General features: G+C 26.1%; 4 protein-coding genes across 7 annotated transcripts; all 4 read left to right on the top strand.

Moving 5' to 3' along the window:
• Positions 1-535: 535 nt before the first annotated feature.
• On the top strand, positions 536-2,252 carry LOC145938388 (uncharacterized). The gene is made up of 6 exons (XM_083041937.1): positions 536-672; positions 816-932; positions 1,009-1,099; positions 1,720-1,865; positions 1,975-2,107; positions 2,193-2,252. Exons 1-6 carry the CDS (start codon positions 623-625, stop codon positions 2,241-2,243), a joined length of 588 nt encoding a protein of 195 aa, XP_082898063.1. The 5' UTR covers positions 536-622; the 3' UTR covers positions 2,244-2,252.
• Positions 2,253-4,416: 2,164 nt separating this feature from the next.
• Positions 4,417-8,218, top strand: LOC145938226 (uncharacterized). Of its 2 annotated transcripts, XM_083041714.1 has the most exons (9): positions 4,417-4,581; positions 5,482-5,601; positions 5,757-5,874; positions 6,132-6,393; positions 6,537-6,653; positions 6,730-6,820; positions 7,441-7,586; positions 7,696-7,828; positions 7,914-8,218. In XM_083041714.1, the coding sequence occupies exons 1-9, from the start codon at positions 4,438-4,440 to the stop codon at positions 7,962-7,964; spliced, it is 1,182 nt and encodes a 393-aa protein (XP_082897840.1). In that variant the 5' UTR covers positions 4,417-4,437; the 3' UTR covers positions 7,965-8,218. The 2 variants fall into 2 exon arrangements, with proteins under 2 accessions (XP_082897840.1, XP_082897841.1); XM_083041715.1 differs by lacking the exons at positions 7,441-7,586; positions 7,696-7,828.
• Positions 8,219-9,970: 1,752 nt separating this feature from the next.
• LOC145938308 (uncharacterized) lies at positions 9,971-13,577 on the top strand. 2 transcript variants are annotated; one of them, XM_083041806.1, is made up of 9 exons: positions 9,971-10,119; positions 11,024-11,143; positions 11,299-11,416; positions 11,740-12,001; positions 12,145-12,261; positions 12,338-12,428; positions 13,048-13,193; positions 13,303-13,435; positions 13,521-13,577. In XM_083041806.1, exons 1-9 carry the CDS (start codon positions 9,976-9,978, stop codon positions 13,569-13,571), a joined length of 1,182 nt encoding a protein of 393 aa, XP_082897932.1. In that variant the 5' UTR covers positions 9,971-9,975; the 3' UTR covers positions 13,572-13,577. The 2 variants fall into 2 exon arrangements, with proteins under 2 accessions (XP_082897932.1, XP_082897933.1); XM_083041807.1 differs by lacking the exons at positions 13,303-13,435; positions 13,521-13,577 and having other exon boundaries at positions 12,534-13,087.
• Positions 13,578-16,363: 2,786 nt separating this feature from the next.
• LOC145938241 (uncharacterized) lies at positions 16,364-20,018 on the top strand. 2 transcript variants are annotated; one of them, XM_083041733.1, is made up of 9 exons: positions 16,364-16,574; positions 17,476-17,595; positions 17,751-17,868; positions 18,127-18,388; positions 18,532-18,648; positions 18,726-18,816; positions 19,435-19,580; positions 19,690-19,822; positions 19,908-20,018. In XM_083041733.1, exons 1-9 carry the CDS (start codon positions 16,431-16,433, stop codon positions 19,956-19,958), a joined length of 1,182 nt encoding a protein of 393 aa, XP_082897859.1. In that variant the 5' UTR covers positions 16,364-16,430; the 3' UTR covers positions 19,959-20,018. The 2 variants fall into 2 exon arrangements, with proteins under 2 accessions (XP_082897859.1, XP_082897860.1); XM_083041734.1 differs by lacking the exon at positions 19,908-20,018 and having other exon boundaries at positions 19,435-19,607; positions 19,690-19,818.
• Positions 20,019-21,735: the final 1,717 nt, after the last annotated feature.

Here is a 21,735-nt window from a genome sequence, read left to right on the forward strand (position 1 = left end):
GAAGCGTATTGTTTTTATTCTTTTTATTCAATGAGAAAATTTACTGCAATTTTTTCTATTACTTACTTGGTTCAGTGGAAAGTCCACAAAGTATCCAGTTTTCGGATTCACCTCATCCACCTGGTGTAATCGCTTCTGTCGGCGACATCAAACATATGCTGAACTTCGTGTTTTAACCACAGTTGTCAATCTGCAGGTGCTTTCTAGCAACGGAATACATCAGACATACACTGTGTGACCCATGTGCTATACAATGTCGATTTATAGCTGGAACGCTGCTTATAATTAGCTTTTTTACTTCATCGCCAGATCGCAGGACAGTCATTTTATATAGCGTCTTCAAAGTTGTAATTTTTTTTAAGTTTTTTCTAAACTTTGAATGACAATTCTACTTTCTAACACTTTTTCAGTACTTGCTGTTTGCAGCATATTTACTTACATTTTTGCGTCACTTTGGTCGGATATTTTCAATATTATTTTACCGACAAACGAATCAAGGTCATATCATTTGCTGACCATGACAGAATATTTTATCAATTAGAAGAAATATTTTTATTTTATTCTGTTGCATTCCATCGCATCGTTATGTATTGGAGCGATTGTAACGTTAGCGATAGGAACAATGCTTATTACATATCTTCAACATACTTGTGGAATGTTTAAAATTGCCAGGTATGGATATGACCGCAAATAACGTCAAAAAGATTTACATAATTTCTGAACAAATGCTTAAACAAAACAGTTTAAACTTTATTGAAAAAATATTATATATAATAAATTGTTGTGTATAATTAAAACGCAAATATTATTTATAGCTACCGTATCGAACGCACAATGAGCATGAATATGCTACAAAATATTAATCAGATGAAATACATTTTCATACACAAGGGTTTAATTTGCGCTGTAAGCATTCATCGAAAAGCTATGAAGTTCGTATATTCTCGATATTATACGTATGCTATATAGGTGCACACGCTATATAGTAACAAAATTTTTCTTTTTAAGCTTATCCACGGACTTGCTAGCTAGTTTTCAGACAATGATGTTCTGTTTAATAATATTTGGAGTATTGTCGATGAGCCTCAATCTGTTTCGAGTAAGTTTTCTGTTTTGTTAAATCTATTCTTGAGGAAACACTCGATAACTTCCATAAGATATACATAGATATAGTACCGTATACTTATATATTGTGTTACATTAGGTGGTTTCATTATTATGTGTCAAGACTTTTTATTAAGAACAGTCAGAATCATTAATTAACCGATAACAATTTTCAAACAGCCTTTGTATTTCTATCCCAGAGAATGTAATATGTTATCGATATTTATGAAAAATTGACACTGGATAACAATGGTTTATGTTTTAATAAAATCAATAATTTTTAGCATTAAAAATAAAAAAGAGAGCTTATTTTGTTATTGAGAGGGTCACGGAATATATCGCACGCATAATCCATTACATAATTCAACATAAAACACCAGAAAAAGTATCATCATTTTACGTGGTCTTTTTTTAATACTGAATATAATTCTAGTTTCTTAATTTCTTTATTACATTACAATTCTGAAAAATTTTAAATCACACAGAGTAATGGAATCACATTTAACGTCAAAAACAATATAGGAATTGATGATCCTCTTTCTTGTGGTTGAGGAAAAGTTATTCTTTTTTTGTTAAATGTATAATGTATCATGTAATATCTTAGATTTGTCTTAGATTTTTCAGGTTGTATCATTCGAAGGGAATGTCAAGGAATGCGTAATGCCTTTTATATACGCATTTGTCGCTCTCTTGTATATGTTTCTATCCAATTATATCGGTCAAACTATAACGAATCACAATGATCATATAATTACTACCGCGTAAGAAATGTATCTGCTAAACAGCATGTATGAAGACACATAAAGAACTGGTTCATAATGCATTTAAAGAATTTATCTATAGATTAATCGTTTACAATTTATTTTCTAGATATAATGTTAAGTGGTATATAGCTCCCTTATGTATACAGAAAATGATACTGTTTCTATTACAAAGAAATTTCAAAAATTTTACTTTGAATGTCGGTGGACTGTTTTTTGCATCTATAGAGTGTTTTGCTACGGTATAAGAGATAAGATAGTTAAATATATATTTATAAAAATAGCACATATGATAAGTATAAAAATAAAATGTCTTTCATTTTTCAGCTAGTAAAGACTTCAGTATCTTATTTTACAGTCATATATTCTACACAATGATGAGACGATAATAATTTGAATTAAATATAATTACGGTAAGAAGATGTAGTTATAATAAAGAACATAAATAATATTTATATATTTTAAATATATTTTTGGAAAAATGAAAATACACCTTTTGAAAATTATTTTGTCCGTCTAGTTTAGAAACTGTTTTCATGCAATAAAAAAGAATAAAGGAATAAAATTATTTCAAGATATTATGTGTTACATTTTTTCAGTGCAATGAAATTGAACACTGTGTGCACATAATATATACATCGAAGATAATAATAATATACAATAATAATAATATAATAATAATAATATATAATATAATAATAATATAACAATAATAATAATATTTAATAATATTATTATATAATAATAATAATAATATATATAATAAATATTTCATTACGTTGCACTGTTTTCAATTTCGACATCATTAGTGAGCAATATATTATCTAACATACGTTAAACTTCTAATAAATATTTAATGTTAGCATTCGTATAAACATTAAAAAATTTAAAGTTTTTAATAATAATAAATAATATATGTTCATTAAAATTGAAAAAAATAGAATTACACGTTTTCCTAATTTAACATATTGATCTATAAAAATATCTCTTCTTATATAAATTATTCTATATATTTTTATATTAGACTTGAGATCAATATAACAATTCTAATAAATAAAAGTGATACTCAATCCAAAAAAATAAAAAATTTCTATATTAATTGAATTTAAATTAAACATCATTCATTTTAATATAAATCTTACTTTTAAAAGATATATAATTAATCTTAACATAATATAGTTATTAAAAATGTTTTAAACATTATAAATGAATAAATACATAAATTAATAATAATTATTTAAGATAAAATCAATTTTAGATCATTAATTTCACACATCAATATTTTTTAAAATTAAACTACTTAAATTTAAAGTTTATTTATAATTCTTTTTCATTTATATATTACCGCTAAATATTATAAATAAATATTATTAATCATAATATAATAATATAAATTATTAAATATTTTTTTATTATTTATCTATAGTTATATAATTATTTTAATATAATATTGTCAAATTTAAAAGTAAAATTATTAAAGGATAAATATGACTTAGTAAAATAATAAAATCTTTTAAACTAACTAACTAACTAAACTTAAATTTTTAATTTCATTATTAATTAATGTTGAACATATGAATGTAAGTATAAAGAATATAGTTTTCTAAATATAGACAAATAATTATTAAATAAATTACTATATAAATATCACATCTTACAATAACTCTAATTATATATATATCCTTTACAAAATTGAATGAAAACGGAAATGAAAAATTCACTGCATATAAAATAAATTATACTCTTAATGAAGGTAATAAATTTATTATACATTCATTAGAAAATATTAATCGTGTACTTATGTGATTGTTCATAATATTTACCGCTGCGCACGTTTTCTCTCTTTATAAAATGTGCATTTTCTTAATATTAATATGTCTATATGTGTGTTTTATTATGTGTAAAATTGGAAGTTTAAAGAGAAAAGTAAGAGTATGTCTGGAAAAAATGATATTGTCAACGACAATTTTATCAGAGAAAATCAATATATTTAGCTTCTAAAATATTAAAATTTTAATCACGCTAACCTAGGATTTGAAAATGCCGCAGATAAATCTGACCCATTCGTCTTCAAAAATAACACCATCTTAATCATAGATACTAAGCCACTAAAAGCTGAACACTGCTCTCGCTCGAGGAGCATACGTACGTGACGAATGCGCGCGATAAAATGAAGGGTGTGAAATTCTGTGACAAAAAAAAATGACGATTACGCATGCGCGACTTTATGTAAATATACATAATCCACTCAACAAATATTTTCTTCTCTTTTTTTTACGGGAAAAGGATATTAACTCAATTTCTTCTGTTATTACATTGATCGCGTAATTGTACTTTATTTCGAAAAACACTGTACAAAAAAATGCGAATATTCTGACTTTAAGGTAACAGTAAGGTAAGATATCTTATACCACCTTGTATTATACGAAATTAAGTAATTTGCTGTAGAATTTACACCAGAGAAGGTAAGTAAATAATAGATAATAGATAATCGAAAGGGGAAAAAGGAGGGGATGAGCGTAACTCTCGTCGGCTGCTTCACAGTCATACATGTCTCGGACCTCGCAAAGAAATGACCAACGTCGAGACTAACCATTTTAGTATAAATAAAATTCTTCTGCTCACTATTGGCTTGTGGCCCTACCAACAATCAAACCTCACTCGATTTCAATTTATTTTCCTGTCTGGTATATTGACGACACACGTAATATTTCAAGTAAGTTTTAATAAATTGCTATATGCACATTTTAAATTAACATCAAATTATAATGTGAACTGTATTATAATTGTATATAATCATATAATTTTACTTTTATAGTTTAATTGTGTATATTGTTTAATTGTGTATATGGTAAACATTGCGAGAAAGTTACACCACAAAAATTATTTTGATTTTTACATATATTAGAAATAATAGAGTCCAGAATTATGTACACTCTGATTTTTAAAATACATATATAAACTGCTTATTTAAAACACAGAAGTAATCTATGTGATTACCGAATAATCAGTTTAACATTTTAAATTTCTTTTGTTGAGATTATGTATCAAAAACTAAATTGATAGAAATAGATTTTTGATAGAAATTAGATAAAAAAATATTTCTGTACATAATATATATAAACATGTGTAGATAAGTATGTTGACAGATATTTACATATATAATATTTTACTTATTTTATCATGTTTTATTTTATGCCTAAAGAAGTGTTCTTATATTTCAGAAAATGATACGGTAGCATCTCTTTGAGGTTTTGATTTTACAGTTATTATATAAAGATATTTTATTATTAGTGAGATGCTACAGCGTTCTATAATGTGAAAATTAAAATTATCGGTGAAGTGTAACTTTTTAATATTTATCATTTATACACACACTTACAAAGTATCAAAACACGCACATGTATCCGTGCTTAATTCTATATACATGTGTATTCAAATTAATTAAACATTTTTATTATAAATAAAGTTCTATTACAATCAATTATCAATTTTTTAAAGTTAGAGATATAATATAAGGTATACACAATTTTATGTGTCCGTATGTGTTTGTAAGCGCGCGTAACATTAAAATAATAATTTTTTAATACAATCTAATTAAAATTACTATTTGCAGTGTACAGTATTTTTCTCACAAAAGTGTACTCCGGATCTCATTACCAAAGTTTTATCCACCGTATCTTTCTGGGGACTTTTTGTGATAAAATATAACATGTTCTTTGTTAATATCAAAACTGTAAGTTAATAGCTTACAGAATCGAAGACTTATACAACTAATAATTTCATAAATTGACAGCTTAATTTTGTGAAAGAATAAACTTGTTGAATAACTTTATATCGTATTTTCTAACATTATTATGTATAAAAAATGATATAAAATTATTAATATAGGTGAAGGATTTATTGGAGCAATTTTTGCATACTTGTAATGAGTTAAAAGATGAAAACGAAATTGCTATTATAAACGAATACGGATGTAATAGCAAACGTTATACCATATCACTTTTAGGTAAGATAATTATTTTAGATTTGCAAATACGATTATACTTTTTTCTTGATACGCGAGAGTTCACTTTCGGAGAAACTTAGAAGTCTCAACAAATTACACAATAGTTTTCCTGTGTACATAATTATCAGTAATAAATATTTTCATATCTTGAATGAAATGATAAAAAGGTAGCCATTAATTAATTGATTGTAAATCAATCACAGATTGGTTAACGAAAGAAAATTAAATACTAATTTTACTTTCTGACACCATTTCAGTACTTGCCGTTTGCAGCATATTTACTTACATTTTTGCGTCACTTTGGTCGGATATTTCCAATATTATTTTACCGACAAACGAATCAAGGTCATATCATTTACTGACCATGACAGAATATTTTATCAATCAGAAGAAATATTTTTATTTTATTCTGTTGCATTCCATCGCATCGCTTTCTGTTGGGGCGATTGCAATGTTAGCGATAGGAGCAATGCTTATTACATATCTTCAACATATTTGTGGAATGTTTAAAATTGCCAGGTATGGATATGACCGCAAATAACGTCATAAAGATTTACATAATTTCTGAACGAATGCTTAAACAAAACAGTTTAAACTTTATTGAAAATATATTTTATATAATAAATTGTTGTGTATAATTAAAACGCAAATATTATTTATAGCTACCGTATCGAACGCACAATGAGCATCAATATGCTACAAAATATTAATCAGACGAAATACATTTTCATACACAAGGGTTTAATTTGCGCTGTAAGCATTCATCGAAAAGCTATGAAGTTCGTATATGCTCGATATTATACGTATGCTATATAGGTGCACACGCTATATAGTAACACATTTTTTTTTTTAAAGCTTATCCACGGACTTGCTAGCTTGTTTTCAGACAATGATGTTCTGTTTAATAATATTTGGAGTATTGTCGATGAGCCTCAATCTGTTTCGAGTAAGTTTTCTGTTTTGTTAAATCTATACTTGAGGAAACACTCGATAACTTCCATAAGATATACATAGTAATAGTACCGTATACTTATATACTGTGTTACATTAGGTGGTTTCATCATTATGTGACAAGACTTTTTATTAAGAACAGTCAGAATCATTAATTAACCGATAACAATTTTCAAACAGCCTTTGTATTTCTATCCCAGAGAATGTAATATGTTATCGATATTTATGAAAAATTGACACTGGATAACAATGGTTTATATGTTCTAATAAAATCAATAACTTTTAGCATTAAAAATAAAAAAGAGAGCTTATTTTGTTATTGAGAGGGTCACGGAATATATCGCACGCATAATCCATTACATAATTCAACATAAAACACCAGAAAAAGTATCATCATTTTACGTGGTCTTTTTTAATACTGAATATAATTCTAGTTTCTTAATTTCTTTATTACATTACAATTCTGAAAAATTTTAAATCACACTGAATATTGGAATCACATTTAACGTCCAAAACAATATAGGAATTGATTTTCTCTTTCTTGTGATTGAGGAAAAGTTATTCTTTTTTTGTTAAATGTATAATGTATCATGAAATATCTTAGATTTGTCTTAGATTTTTCAGATTGTATCATTCGAAGAGAATGCCAAAGAATGCGTAATGCCTTTTATATACGCATTTGTCACTCTCTTGTATATGTTTCTATCCAATTATATCGGCCAAACTATAACGAATCACAATGATCATATAATTACTACCGCGTAAGAAATGTATCTATTAAACAGCATGTATGAAGACACATAAAGAACTGATTCATAATGCATTCAAAGATTTTATCTATAGATTAATCGTTTACAATTCATTTTCTAGATATAATGTTAAGTGGTATATAGCTCCCTTATGTATACAGAAAATAATACTGTTTCTGTTACAAAGAAATTTCAAAAGTTTTACTTTGAATGTCGGTGGACTGTTTTTTGCATCTATAGAGTGTTTTGCTACGGTATAAGAGATAAGATAGTTAAATTTATATTTATAAAAATAGCACATATGATAAGTATAAAAATAAAATGTCTTTCATTTTTCAGTTAGTAAAGACTTCAGTATCTTATTTTACAGTCATATATTCTACACAATGATGAGACGATAATAATTTGAATTAAATATAATTACGGTAAGAAAGTATAATAATTCTTAAAAACTTACCATTTTCAAAAGAAGGTAAAAAAGGCGCCAAGTTCACGCGCCATGTGAAAAAGTATAATACAAAAAACAGTGTCTTTTAAATTACTGTAAATAACTGCTCTAAAAAATTATGTTATTTTAACATTATACAATATAATTTTATTGTATAAAATAATAATTATAATTCTAGAAAAATAGATATAAAAAAATTCTGTCAATTGAAAAAAACATGTTGTAAAATAAATATTAAAAAAAAAATAATGATATTTAAAATTGCGCCAAATAAATAAAAATTTATACAAAAAAGTTGAAAATTCAAATTTATACGAAAATGAAATATTAATACAAAATAAAATAAAATAAAAAAATTGTAGTTAAAAAAACTTGGCTCTGCTAAATTTGTACATTTATGTTTCAGTTAATTGTTCCATTAATATTCCAGTTATTATTATGTAATGTTTGAAGTAAATTAATTATTTTTTGTAGCCTCGCCAAGTTTTTTTAACTAAAATTCTTTTAATATAATTTTATGAACTGCTGAAGAATCACTAACCCTTTTATATCAATCTGAATCAAACAAATAAAAGAAACAATTATTGAGTCAATAATACATACTCTAAAAATTAAATAAAGAATTATATTTAATTCTTTTATATATAATATTTCCATAAATTGTATTAATCCAAACCTACTTATCTTTAGTAAAATAGCTGCTAAAATTATTGATCCATAAACAGAAGCTTCAACAGGAGCTTTAGACGATCATATATGAAATATACATATATTGTTAATTAAACATTAAATTGCAACACACACACACGCGCGCGCACACACACACACACACACACATGTATTCATATAAACTTCTGCGCACCTTGTTTTTTTTTATAGAATTTGTATTTTCCTAATATTAATAATGTATCTATACACGGAGAGAATTATCTCTTAAAATTTACCCTGAAAATCATGGTAATCGTAGGACAATGGTATGGACAGAATTTTATGAGAATTTCTCTGATTAATATTTACCACAATAAAATTAATATCTATCACAATAAAATATAAAACAAGTTTGATTAATTTTACTAAACTGCATGGTAAAATTATTCAAACATGTTTTATATTTTAACGTGTAGATATTATTATGTTTATTGTGGTAAATATTAATCACAGAAATTCTCATAAAATTCTTTCCATACCATATTGTTCCACGATTACCATGATGACAGGGTAACTTCTAAAAGAAAATTTTTTCTATGTACCTATGTGTCTTATTATGTGTAAAATTGGAAAGTTTAAAGAGAGAAGTCGTCTAAGAGTATGTCTGGAGAAAATGATATTGTAAGCAACAATTTCATCAGAGAAAATCGATATAAAAATTTAGCTCCTAAAATACTAAAGTTATCTTAATCACGCTAACCTAGGATTTGAAAATGCCGTAGATAAATCTGACCGATTTGTCTTCAAAAATAACACCACCTTAATCATAGATACTAAGCCACTAAAAGCTGAACATTGCTCTCGCTCGAGGAGCATACGTACGTGACGAATGCGCGCGATAAAATGAAGGGTGTGAAATTCTGTGACAAAAAAAAGTGACGATTACGCATGCGCGACTTTCACGTAAATATACATAATCCACTCAACAAATATTTTCTTCCCTTTATTTACGGGAAAAGGATATTAACTCAATTTCTTCTGTTATTACATTGATCGCGTAATTATACTTTATTTCGAAAAACACTGTTGAAAAAAATGCGAATATTCTGACTTTAAAGTAACAGTAAGGTAAGATATCTTATACCACCTTGTATTGTACAAAATTAAGTAATTTGTGCTAGAATTTACACCAGAGGAGGTAAGTAAATAATAGATAATAGATAATTGAATGGGGAAACTGGAGGGGATGAGCGTAACTCTCGTCGGCTGCTTCACAGTCATACATGTCTCGGAACTCGCAAAGAAATGACCAACGTCGAGACTAACCATTTTAGTATAAATAAAATTCTTCTGCTCACTATTGGCTTGTGGCCCTACCAACAATCAAACCTCACTCGATTTCAATTTATTTTCCTGTCTGGTATATTGACGACACACGTAATATTTCAAGTAAGTTTCAATAAATTGCCATATGCACATTTTAAATTAACATCAAATTATAATGTGAACTGTATTATAATTGTATATAATCATATAATTTTACTTTTATAGTTTAATTGTGTATATTGTTTAATTGTGTATATGGTAAATATTGCGAGAAAGTTACACCACGAAAATTATTTTGATTTTTAGATATATTAGAAATAGTAGAGTCCAGAATTACGTACACTCTGATTTTTAAAATACATATATAAACTGCTTATTTAAAACACAGAAGTAATCTATGTGATTACCGAATAATCAGTTTAACATTTCAAATTTCTTTTGTTGAGATTATGTATCAAAAACTAAATTGATAGAAATAGATTTTTAATAGAAATTAGATAAGAAAATATTTCTGTACATAATATATACAAACATGTGTAGATAAGTATGTTGACAGATATTTACATATATGTATAATATTTTACTTATTTTATCATGTTTTATTTTATGCCTAAAGAAGTGTTCTTATATTTCAGAATATGATACGGTAGCATCTCTTTGAGGTTTTGATATTACAGTTATTATATAAAGATATTTTATTATTAGTGAGGTGCTACAGCGTTCTATAATGTGAAAATTAAAATTATCGGTGAAGTGTAACTTTTTAATATTTATCATTTATACACACACTTACAAAATATCAAAACACACACATGTATCCGTGCTTAATTCTATATACATGTGTATTCAAATTAATTAAACATTTTTATTATAAATAAAGTTCTATTACAATCAATTATCAATTTTTTAAAATTAGAGATATAATATAAGGTATACACAATTTTATGTGTCCGTATGTGTTTGTAAGCGCGCGTAACATTAAAATAATAATTTTTTAATACCAACTAATTAAAATTACTATTTGCAGTGTACAGTATTTTTCTCACAAAAGTGTACTCCGGATCTCATTACCAGAGTTTTATCCACCGTATCTTTCTGGGTACTTTTTGTGATAAAATACAGCATGTTCTTTGTTAATATCAAAACTGTAAGTTAATAGCTTACAGAATCGAAGACTTATACAATTAATAATTTCATAAATTGACAGCTTAATTGTGTGAAAGAATAAACTTGTTGAATAACTTTATATCGTATTTTCTAACATTATTATGTTTAAAAAATGATATAAAATTATTAATATAGGTGAAGGATTTATTGGAGCAATTATTGCATACTTGTAATGAGTTAAAAGATGAAAACGAAATTGCTATTATAAACGAATACGGATGTAATAGCAAACGTTATACCATATCACTTTTAGGTAAGATAATTATTTTAGATTTGCAAATACGATTATACTTTTTTCTTGATACGCGAGAGTTCACTTTCGGAGAAATTCAGAAAATCTCAACAAATTACACAATAGTTTTCCTGTGTTCATAATTATCAGTAATAAATATTTTCATATCTGGAATAAAATGATAAAAAGGTAGCCATTAATTAATTGATTGTAAATCAATCACAGATTGGTTAACGAAAGAAAATTAAAGTCTGATATAACATATGCAATGAGAATGAGATAATATATAAATCAATTTATGGCAGAAAATTAAATACTAATTTTACTTTCTGACACCATTTCAGTACTTGCCGTTTGCAGCATATTTACTTACATTTTTGCGTCACTTTGGTCGGATATTTTCAATATTGTTTTACCGACAAACGAATCAAGGTCATATCATTTACTGACCATAACAGAATATTTTATCAATCAGAAAAAATATTTTTATTTTATTCTGTTGCATTCTATCGCATCATTATGTATTGGGTTGATTGTAATGTTAGCGATAGGAACAATGCTTATTACATATCTTCAACATACTTGTGGAATGTTTAAAATTGCCAGGTATGGATATGACCGCAAATAACGTCAAAAAGATTTACATAATTTCTGAACGAATGCTTAAACAAAACAGTTTAAACTTTATTGAAAAAATATTTTATATAATAAATTGTTGTGTATAATTAAAACGCAAATATTATTTATAGCTACCGTATCGAACGCACAATGAGCATGAATATGCTACAAAATATTAATCAGATGAAATACATTTTCATACACAAGGGTTTAATTTGCGCTGTAAGCATTCATCGAAAAGCTATGAAGTTCGTATATGCTCGATATTTTACGTATGCTATATAGGTGCACACGCTATATAGTAACACATTTTTCTTTTTAAAGCTTATCCACGGACTTGCTAGTTAGTTTTCAGACAATGATGTTCTGTTTAATAATATTTGGAGTATTGTCGATGAGCCTCAATCTGTTTCGAGTAAGTTTTCTGTTTTGTTAAATCTATTCTTGAGGAAAGACTCGATAACTTCCATAAGATATACATAGATATAGTACCGTATACTTATATACTGTGTTACATTAGGTGGCTTCATTATTATGTGACAAGACTTTTTATTAAGAACAGTCAGAATCATTAATTAACCGATAACAATTTTCAAACAGCCTTTGTATTTCTATCCCAGAGAATGTAATATGTTATCGATATTTATGAAAAATTGACACTGGATAACAATGGTTTATATGTTCTAATAAAATCAATAACTTTTAGCATTAAAAATAAAAAAGAGAGCTTATTTTGTTATTGAGAGGGTCACGAATATATCGCACGCATAATCCATTACATAATTCAACATAAAACACCAGAAAAAGTATCATCATTTTACGTGGTCTTTTTTTAATACTGAATATAATTCTAGTTTCTTAATTTCTTTATTACATTACAATTCTGAAAAATTTTAAATCACACAGAATAATGGAATCACATTTAACGTCCAAAACAATATAGGAATTGATTTTCTCTTTCTTGTGATTGAGGAAAAGTTATTCTTTTTTTGTTAAATGTATATTAATCATGAAATATCTTAGATTTGTGTTAGATTTTTCAGGTTGTATCATTCGAAGAGAATGCCAAAGAATGCGTAATGCCTTTTATATACGCATTTATCGCTCTCTTGTATATGTTTCTATCCAATTATATCGGTCAAACTATAACGAATCTCAATGATCATATATTTACTACCGCGTAAGAAATATATCTGCTAAACAGCATGTATGAAGACACATAAAGAACTGATTCATAATGCATTCAAAGATTTTATGTATAGATTAATCGTTTACAATTCATTTTCTAGATATAATGTTAAGTGGTATATAGCTCCCTTATGTATACAGAAAATAATACTGTTTCTGTTACAAAGAAATTTCAAAAGTTTTACTTTGAATGTCGGTGGACTGTTTTTTGCATCTTTAGAGTGTTTTGCTACGGTATAAGAGATAAGATAGTTAAATATATATTTATAAAAATAGCACATATGATAAGTATAAAAATAAAATGTCTTCTATTTTCCAGCTAGTAAAAACTTCAGTATCTTATTTTACAGTCATATATTCTACACAATGATGAGACGATAATAATTTGAATTAAATATAATTACGGTAAGAAGGTGTAGTTATAATAAAGAACATAAATAATATTTATATATTTTAAATATATTTTTGGAAAAATGAAAATACACCTTTTGAAAATTATTTTTTCCGTCTAGTTTAGAAACTATTTTCATGCAATAAAAAAAAATAAAGGAATAAAATTATTTCAAGATATTATGTGTTACATTTTTTCAATGCATTGAAATTGAACACTGTGTGCACATAATATATACATCGAAGATAATAATAACATACAATAATAATAATATAATAATAATAATGTATAATATAATAATAATATATTATAACAATAATAATAATATTTAATAATATAATAATATTATTATATAATAATAATAATAAAATATATTATAAATATTTCATTACGTTGCACTGTTTTCAATTTCGACATCATTAGTGAGCAATATATTATCTAACATACGTTAAACTTCTAATAAATATTTAATGTTAGCATTCGTATAAACATTAAGAAATTTAAAGTTTTTAATAATAATAAATAATATATGTTCATTAAAATTGAAAAAAATAGAATTACACGTTTTCCTAATTTAACATATTGATCTATAAAAATATCTCTTCTTATATAAATTATTCTATATATTTTTATATTAGACTTGAGATCAATATAACAACTCTAATAAATAAAAGTGATACTCAATCCAAAAAAATAAAAAATTTCTATATTAATTGAATTTAAATGAAACATCATTCATTTTAATATAAATCTTACTTTTAAAAGATATATAATTAATCTTAACATAATATAGTTATTAAAAATGTTTTAAACATTATAAATGAATAAATATATAAATTAATAATAATTATTTAAGATAAAATCAATTTTAGATCATTAATTTCACACATCAATATTTTTTAAAATTAAACTACTTAAATTTAAAGTTTATTTATAATTCTTTTTCATTTATTTATTACCGCTAAATATTATAAATAAATATTATTAATCATAATATAATAATATAAATTATTAAATATTTTTTTATTATTTATCTATAGTTATTGTAGGCGGTTGATGGAAATCCTCCGAATAATTATATATATGTCAGGAAAGGTCGGGATTGTCAACGTATTAATTAAATATCTTTACGATATTGATATATGTTTATTGCGTGTTCGGTATCGGATATATGTAGTAGCCTCGTTAACGGCAAAAGACGTGTCGCTTCCTTTAGATCGCTGATTTCTTCGAATAGTATCTCTGCTGTATTCTCGGAGCTTGGAAAAAAGAGAGCGTTCCCCGAAAATCAACGCGTTTTATACGTAAGGTCCTTAAACCTTCCCCACCCCGAACCGACGGGCCAATTAGAATTATTTAATAGAATCGGGATAGAGGTGGATGTCTCGTTACTTCTCCTGAGGAAGACAATGTCCTCACGGAGATACAGCTCTCAAAATAAACGGACGCAAAAATAAATAATACAAGGACACACAGAGATACAAAGTCGAATAACATATTACTGCCGGTTAAAGACTCGATCTATCTCTCGCGAGAATTATATAAAATGCCTACATTATATAATTATTTTAATATAATATTGTCAAATTTAGAAGTAAAATTATTAAAGGATAAATATGACTTATTGCTAGTAAAATAATAAAATCTTTTAAACTAACTAACTAAACTTAAATTTTTAACCACTAAGAATATAAAGGCTCGATATATATCAAATATAAATCGATAATAGATAGGCTCTATTGGAGCCGTGCGCGGATGTCGGTGCGTCGATTCCAACGAAAATTAATTTTTCGTTGGAATTAACTAAATTTTTAATTTCATTATAAATTAATGTTGAACATATGAATGTAAGTATAAAGAATAAAATTTTCTAAATATAAACAAATAATTATTAAATAAATTACTATATAAATATCACATCTTACAATAACTCTAATTATATATATTTCCTTTACAAAATTGAATGAAAACAAAAATGAAAAATTCACTGCATATAAAATAAATTATACTCTTAATGAAGGTAATAAATTTATTATACATTCATTAGAAAATATTAATCGTGTACTTATGTGATTGTTCATAATATTTACCGCTGCGCACGTTTTCTCTCTTTATAAAATTTGCATTTTCTTAATATTAATATGTCTATATGTGTGTTTTATTATGTGTAAAATTGGAAGTTTAAAGAGAAAAGTAAGAGTATGTCTGGAAAAAATGATATTGTCAGCGACAATTTTATCAGAGAAAATCAATATATTTAGCTTCTAAAATATTAAAATTTTAATCACGCTAACTTAGGATTTGAAAATGCCGCAGATAAATCTGACCGATTCGTCTTCAAAAATAACACCATCTTAATCATAGATACTAAGCCACTAAAAGCTGAACACTGCTCTCGCTCGAGGAGCATACGTACGTGACGAATGCGCGCGATAAAATGAAGGGTGCGAAATTCTGTGACAAAAAAAAGTGACGATTACGCATGCGCGACTTTATGTAAATATACATAATCCACTCAACAAATATTTTCTTCTCTTTTTTTACGGGAAAAGCATATTAACTCAATTTCTTCTGTTATTACATTGATCGCGTAATTATACTTTATTTCGAAAAACACTGTTGAAAAAAATGCGAATATTCTGACTTTAAGGTAACAGTAAGGTAAGATATCTTATACCACCTTGTATTGTACAAAATTAAGTAATTTGTGCTAGAATTTACACCAGAGGAGGTAAGTAAATAATAGATAATAGATAATTGAATGGGGAAACTGGAGGGGATGAGCGTAACTCTCGTCGGCTGCTTCACAGTCATACATGTCTCGGACCTCGCAAAGAAATGACCAACGTCGAGACTAACCATTTTAGTATAAATAAAATTCTTCTGCTCACTATTGGCTTGTGGCCCTACCAACAATCAAACCTCACTCGATTTCAATTTATTTTCCTGTCTGGTATATTGACGACACACGTAATATTTCAAGTAAGTTTTAATAAATTGCTATATGCACATTTTAAATAAACATCAAATTATAATCTGAACTGTATTATAATTGTATATAATCATATAATTTTACTTTTATAGTTTAATTGTGTATATTGTTTAATTGTGTATATGGTAAATATTGCGAGAAAGTTACACCACAAAAATTATTTTGATTTTTACATATATTAGAAATAATAGAGTCCAGAATTATGTACACTCTTTTTAAAATACATATATAAACTGCTTATTTAAAACACAGAAGTAATCCATGTGATTACCGAATAATCAGTTTAACATTTTAAATTTCTTTTGTTGAGATTATGTATCAAAAGCTAAATTGATAGAAATAGATTTTTGATAGAAATTAGATAAAAAAATATTTCTGTACATGATATATACAAACATGTGTAGATAAATATGTTGACAGATATTTATATATATGTATAATATTTTACTTATTTTATCATGTTTTATTTTATGCCTAAAGAAGTGTTCTTATATTTCAGAAAATGATACGGTAGCATCTCTTTGAGGTTTTGATTTTACAGTTATTATATAAAGATATTTTATTATTAGTGAGATGCTACAGCGTTCTATAATGTGAAAATTAAAATTATCGGTGAAGTGTAACTTTTTAATATTTATCATTTATACACACACTTACAAAGTATCAAAACACGCACATGTATCCGTGCTTAATTCTATATACATGTGTATTCAAATTAATTAAACATTTTTATTATAAATAAAGTTCTATTACAATCAATTATCAATTTTTTAAAGTTAGAGATATAATATAAGGTATACACAATTTTATGTGTCCGTATGTGTTTGTAAGCGCGCGTAACATTAAAATAATAATTTTTTAATACAATCTAATTAAAATTACTATTTGCAGTGTACAGTATTTTTCTCACAAAAGTGTACTCCGGATCTCATTACCAAAGTTTTATCCACCGTATCTTTCTGGGGACTTTTTGTGATAAAATATAACATGTTCTTTGTTAATATCAAAACAGTAAGTTAATAGCTTACAGAATCGAAGACTTATACAATTAATAATTTCATAAATTGACAGCTTAATTGTGTGAAAGAATAAACTTATTCAATAACTTTATATCGTATTTTCTAACATTATTATTGATAAAAAATGATATAAAATTATTAATATAGGTGAAGGATTTATTGGAGCAATTATTGCATACTTGTAATGAGTTAAAAGATGAAAACGAAATTGCTATTATAAACGAATACGGATGTAATAGCAAACGTTATACCATATCACTTTTAGGTAAGATAATTATTTTAGATTTGCAAATACGATTATACTTTTTTCTTGATACGCGAGAGTTCACTTTCGGAGAAACTCAGAAAATCTCAACAAATTACATAATAGTTTTCCTGTGTACATAATTATCAGTAATAAATATTTTCATATCTTGAATAAAATGATAAAAAGGTAGCCATTAATTAATTGATTGTAAATCAATCACAGATTGGTTAACGAAAGAAAATTAAATACTAATTTTACTTTCTGACACCATTTCAGTACTTGCTGTTTGCAGCATATTTACTTACATTTTTGCGTCACTTTGGTCGGATATTTCCAATATTATTTTACCGACAAACGAATCAAGGTCATATCATTTATTGACCATGACAGAATATTTTATCAATCAGAAGAAATATTTTTATTTTATTCTGTTGCATTCCATCGCATCGTTATGTATTGGGTTGATTGTAACGTTAGCGATAGGAACAATGCTTATTACATATCTTCAACATACTTGTGGAATGTTTAAAATTGCCAGGTATGGATTTGACCGCAAATAACGTCATAAAGATTTACATAATTTCTGAACGAATGCTTAAACAAAACAGTTTAAACTTTATTGAAAAAATATTTTATATAATAAATTGTTGTGTATAATTAAAACGCAGATATTATTTATAGCTACCGTATCGAACGCACAATGAGCATGAATACGCTACAAAATATTAATCAGATGAAATACATTTTCATACACAAGGGTTTAATTTGCGCTGTAAGCATTCATCGAAAAGCTATGAAGTTCGTATATTCTCGATATTATACGTATGCTATATAGGTGCACACGCTATATAGTAACAAAATTTTTCTTATTTAAGCTTATCCACAGACTTGCTATCTAATTTTCAGACAATGATGTTCTGTTTAATAATATTTGGAGTATTGTCGATGAGCCTCAATCTGTTTAGAGTAAGTTTTCTGTTTTGTTAAATCTATTCTTGAGGAAAGACTCGATAACTTCCATAAGATATACATAGATATAGTACCGTATACTTATATACTGTGTTATATTAGGTGGTTTCATTATTATGTGACAAGACTTTTTATTAAGAACAGTCATAATCATTAATTAACCGATAACAATTTTCAAACAGCCTTTGTATTTCTATCCCAGAGAATGTAATATGTTATCGATATTTATGAAAAATTGACACTGGATAACAATGTTTTATATGTTTTAATAAAATCAATAATTTTTAGCATTAAAAATAAAAAAGAGAGCTTATTTTGTTATTGAGAGGGTCACGGAATATATCGCACGCATAATCCATTACATAATTCAACATAAAACACCAGAAAAAGTATCATCATTTTACGTGGTCTTTTTTTAATACTGAATATAATTCTAGTTTCTTAATTTCTTTATTACATTACAATTCTGAAAAAATTTAAATCACACAAATGGAATCACATTTAACGTCCAAAACAATATAGGAATTGATGTACCTCTTTCTTGTGGTTGAGGAAAAGTTATTCTTTTTTTGTTAAATGTATAATGTATCATGAAATATCTTAGATTTGTCTTAGATTTTTCAGGTTGTATCATTCGAACAGAATGTCAAGGAATGCGTAATGCCTTTTATTTACGCATTTGTCGCTCTCTTGTATATGTTTCTATCCAATTATATCGGCCAAACTATAACGAATCACAATGATCATATAATTACTACCGCGTAAGAAATATATCTGCTAAACAGCATGTATGAAGTCACATAAAAAACTGGTTCATAATGCATTTAAAGATTTTATCTATTGTTTAATCGTTTACAATTTATTTTCTAGATATAATGTTAAGTGGTATATAGCTCCCTTATGTATACAGAAAATGATACTGTTTCTATTACAAAGAAATTTCAAAAATTTTACTTTGAATGTCGGTGGACTGTTTTTTGCATCTATAGAGTGTTTTGCTACGGTATAAGAGATAAGATAGTTAAATATATATTTATAAAAATAGCACATATGATAAGTATAAAAATAAAATGTCTTTCATTTTTCAGCTAGTAAAGACTTCAGTATCTTATTTTACAGTCATATATTCTACACAATGATGAGACGATAATAGTTTGAATTAAATATAATTACGGTAAGAAAGTTTAGTAATCATAAATAACATAAATAATATTCATATATTTTTCATTTATTAGAAAAATTAAAATACACTTTTTTAAAATGTATTTGTCCGTTTAGTTTAGAAGTGGTTTTGCATACAAAAAGAAAAAAAAATAAAGGAATAAAATTATTTCAAGATATTATTATGTGTTATATTCTTTCAATGCATTGAAATTGAATACTACACATAATATATACAGTGTGTATCTGAAATGATGCACTAAACTTTAGGAGCGTATTCTAGAAGTCAAAATAAGACTTTTTTTCCTATGAACATGGGTCCGCAAATGAACCCCCCTCCGAGCTAGAAACCCCTAAAGTTTGGGGAAAAAATTGAAAATTGGCTGTATTTCAGAAAACAAAATGGCAGAAGGTTGAAATTTAATATAGCTCAGTAAAGTATGAAGTAAAGTAAGCCACTAAAATGAAAAAATAAAAACGTATATCATGAAATTTTACACATTTTCGAATTTTAGCTCGGAGGGGGGTTTATTTGCGGACCCATGTTCATAGGAAAAAAAGTCTTATTTTGACCTCTAGAATACGCTCCTAAAGTTTAGTGCATCATTTCAGATACACCCTGTATATACATCGAATATAATAAAGTATAATAAATATTTTATTACTTTGGATTTTATTACTGCTTTCAATTTCAGACATCATCAGTGCACAATACTCGTATATAATCTAACATGTTAAATTTCTAATAAATATTTAATATTATCCGTATAAACATTTAAAAACTTAAAGTTTTCAATAATAAATAATATATGGTCATTAAAATTAAAGAAAATATGATTACGTAATATTTAATAAGGAATGATATTAGTATAGTGGCAACGAAATCTTAATTGTGACGATCGATCTTCAACGTTTTTTTTTTCTTAATTCAAAAACGCATCGATTCACACACATTTTAATATAACTTTACTTTAAACTTCACTGAATATATCATCCGGCATCAAAATATACGAGTTGAATTTTATTTTTTTCGAAGACCAAGCATGTGTATATGTACATATAGAATGAAAAGTGGAGAAAATGTCTACATGGGAATATAGTGCAAACAGTTATCCATTCGTGGAAAAAGGACATTTATGAAGTAATACCTTTAGCGCGTCATATCGATCGTGTAATCGTACACACCTTACGGGGAAATTTATTAAATTGCACGTGTTCTAATCTCACGGTGATATTTTGCGTATTATTTTTTCTTCTTGTTCTTACTAAAGTAAATTATGCTAAAATTTTATGCTAAAAAAAGAAGTTGTGAAATATCTAAAAAAGAAATGATCAATATCGCGACATAATATTTTAGTTTTTATAGTTGTTGTCTTTTTTCTTTCTTGTATTTGGCTATTTCTTTTTTTTCAAATAGAACAATATCTAATATTAATATTGTAAGCTTAATATATTGCGACTTATAACAGGTTTTTATTCTCTATCATGTATTTAGATATTATATAATTTATATATCAAATTATATATATATATATATATATATATAATTTTAACTAAAAATTATATATACATATATAAATATAATTATATATATTGTACTATATTATAATTTAAACTATAAAAAATTATTATACATATACGATACAAAAATGAAACAGAATACAAGAAGCAAGAAAAATTTCGTAAAAAATAATTAAAATATAGAATAAAATTGTTTCGGACGAGACATTGTTTGCAAAAGAAATTAGAAATTTA

Source organism: Prenolepis imparis, unplaced genomic scaffold (genome assembly GCF_030444845.1).
Source record: "Prenolepis imparis isolate NDT839.2.m4 unplaced genomic scaffold, iyPreImpa1.0 SCAF_7, whole genome shotgun sequence".
Lineage (NCBI taxonomy): Eukaryota > Metazoa > Arthropoda > Insecta > Hymenoptera > Formicidae > Prenolepis > Prenolepis imparis.

Bases quoted from the DNA above. Each gene is read 5' to 3' on its own strand.
- LOC145938241 (XM_083041733.1), top strand. From the start codon at position 16,431: ATGACCAACGTCGAGACTAACCATTTTAGTATAAATAAAATTCTTCTG. The intron at 16,575-17,475 runs GTAAGTTTTAAT...TACTATTTGCAG, and splicing joins CGACACACGTAATATTTCAA to TGTACAGTATTTTTCTCACA. The intron at 17,596-17,750 runs GTAAGTTAATAG...TTATTAATATAG, and splicing joins TCTTTGTTAATATCAAAACA to GTGAAGGATTTATTGGAGCA.
- LOC145938308 (XM_083041806.1), top strand. From the start codon at position 9,976: ATGACCAACGTCGAGACTAACCATTTTAGTATAAATAAAATTCTTCTG. The intron at 13,194-13,302 runs GTAAGAAATATA...TTCATTTTCTAG, and splicing joins GATCATATATTTACTACCGC to ATATAATGTTAAGTGGTATA. The intron at 13,436-13,520 runs GTATAAGAGATA...TCTATTTTCCAG, and splicing joins CTTTAGAGTGTTTTGCTACG to CTAGTAAAAACTTCAGTATC.
- LOC145938226 (XM_083041714.1), top strand. From the start codon at position 4,438: ATGACCAACGTCGAGACTAACCATTTTAGTATAAATAAAATTCTTCTG. The intron at 4,582-5,481 runs GTAAGTTTTAAT...TACTATTTGCAG, and splicing joins CGACACACGTAATATTTCAA to TGTACAGTATTTTTCTCACA. The intron at 7,587-7,695 runs GTAAGAAATGTA...TTCATTTTCTAG, and splicing joins GATCATATAATTACTACCGC to ATATAATGTTAAGTGGTATA.
- LOC145938388 (XM_083041937.1), top strand. From the start codon at position 623: ATGCTTATTACATATCTTCAACATACTTGTGGAATGTTTAAAATTGCC. The intron at 673-815 runs GTATGGATATGA...TATTATTTATAG, and splicing joins GGAATGTTTAAAATTGCCAG to CTACCGTATCGAACGCACAA. The intron at 1,100-1,719 runs GTAAGTTTTCTG...GATTTGTCTTAG, and splicing joins TGAGCCTCAATCTGTTTCGA to ATTTTTCAGGTTGTATCATT.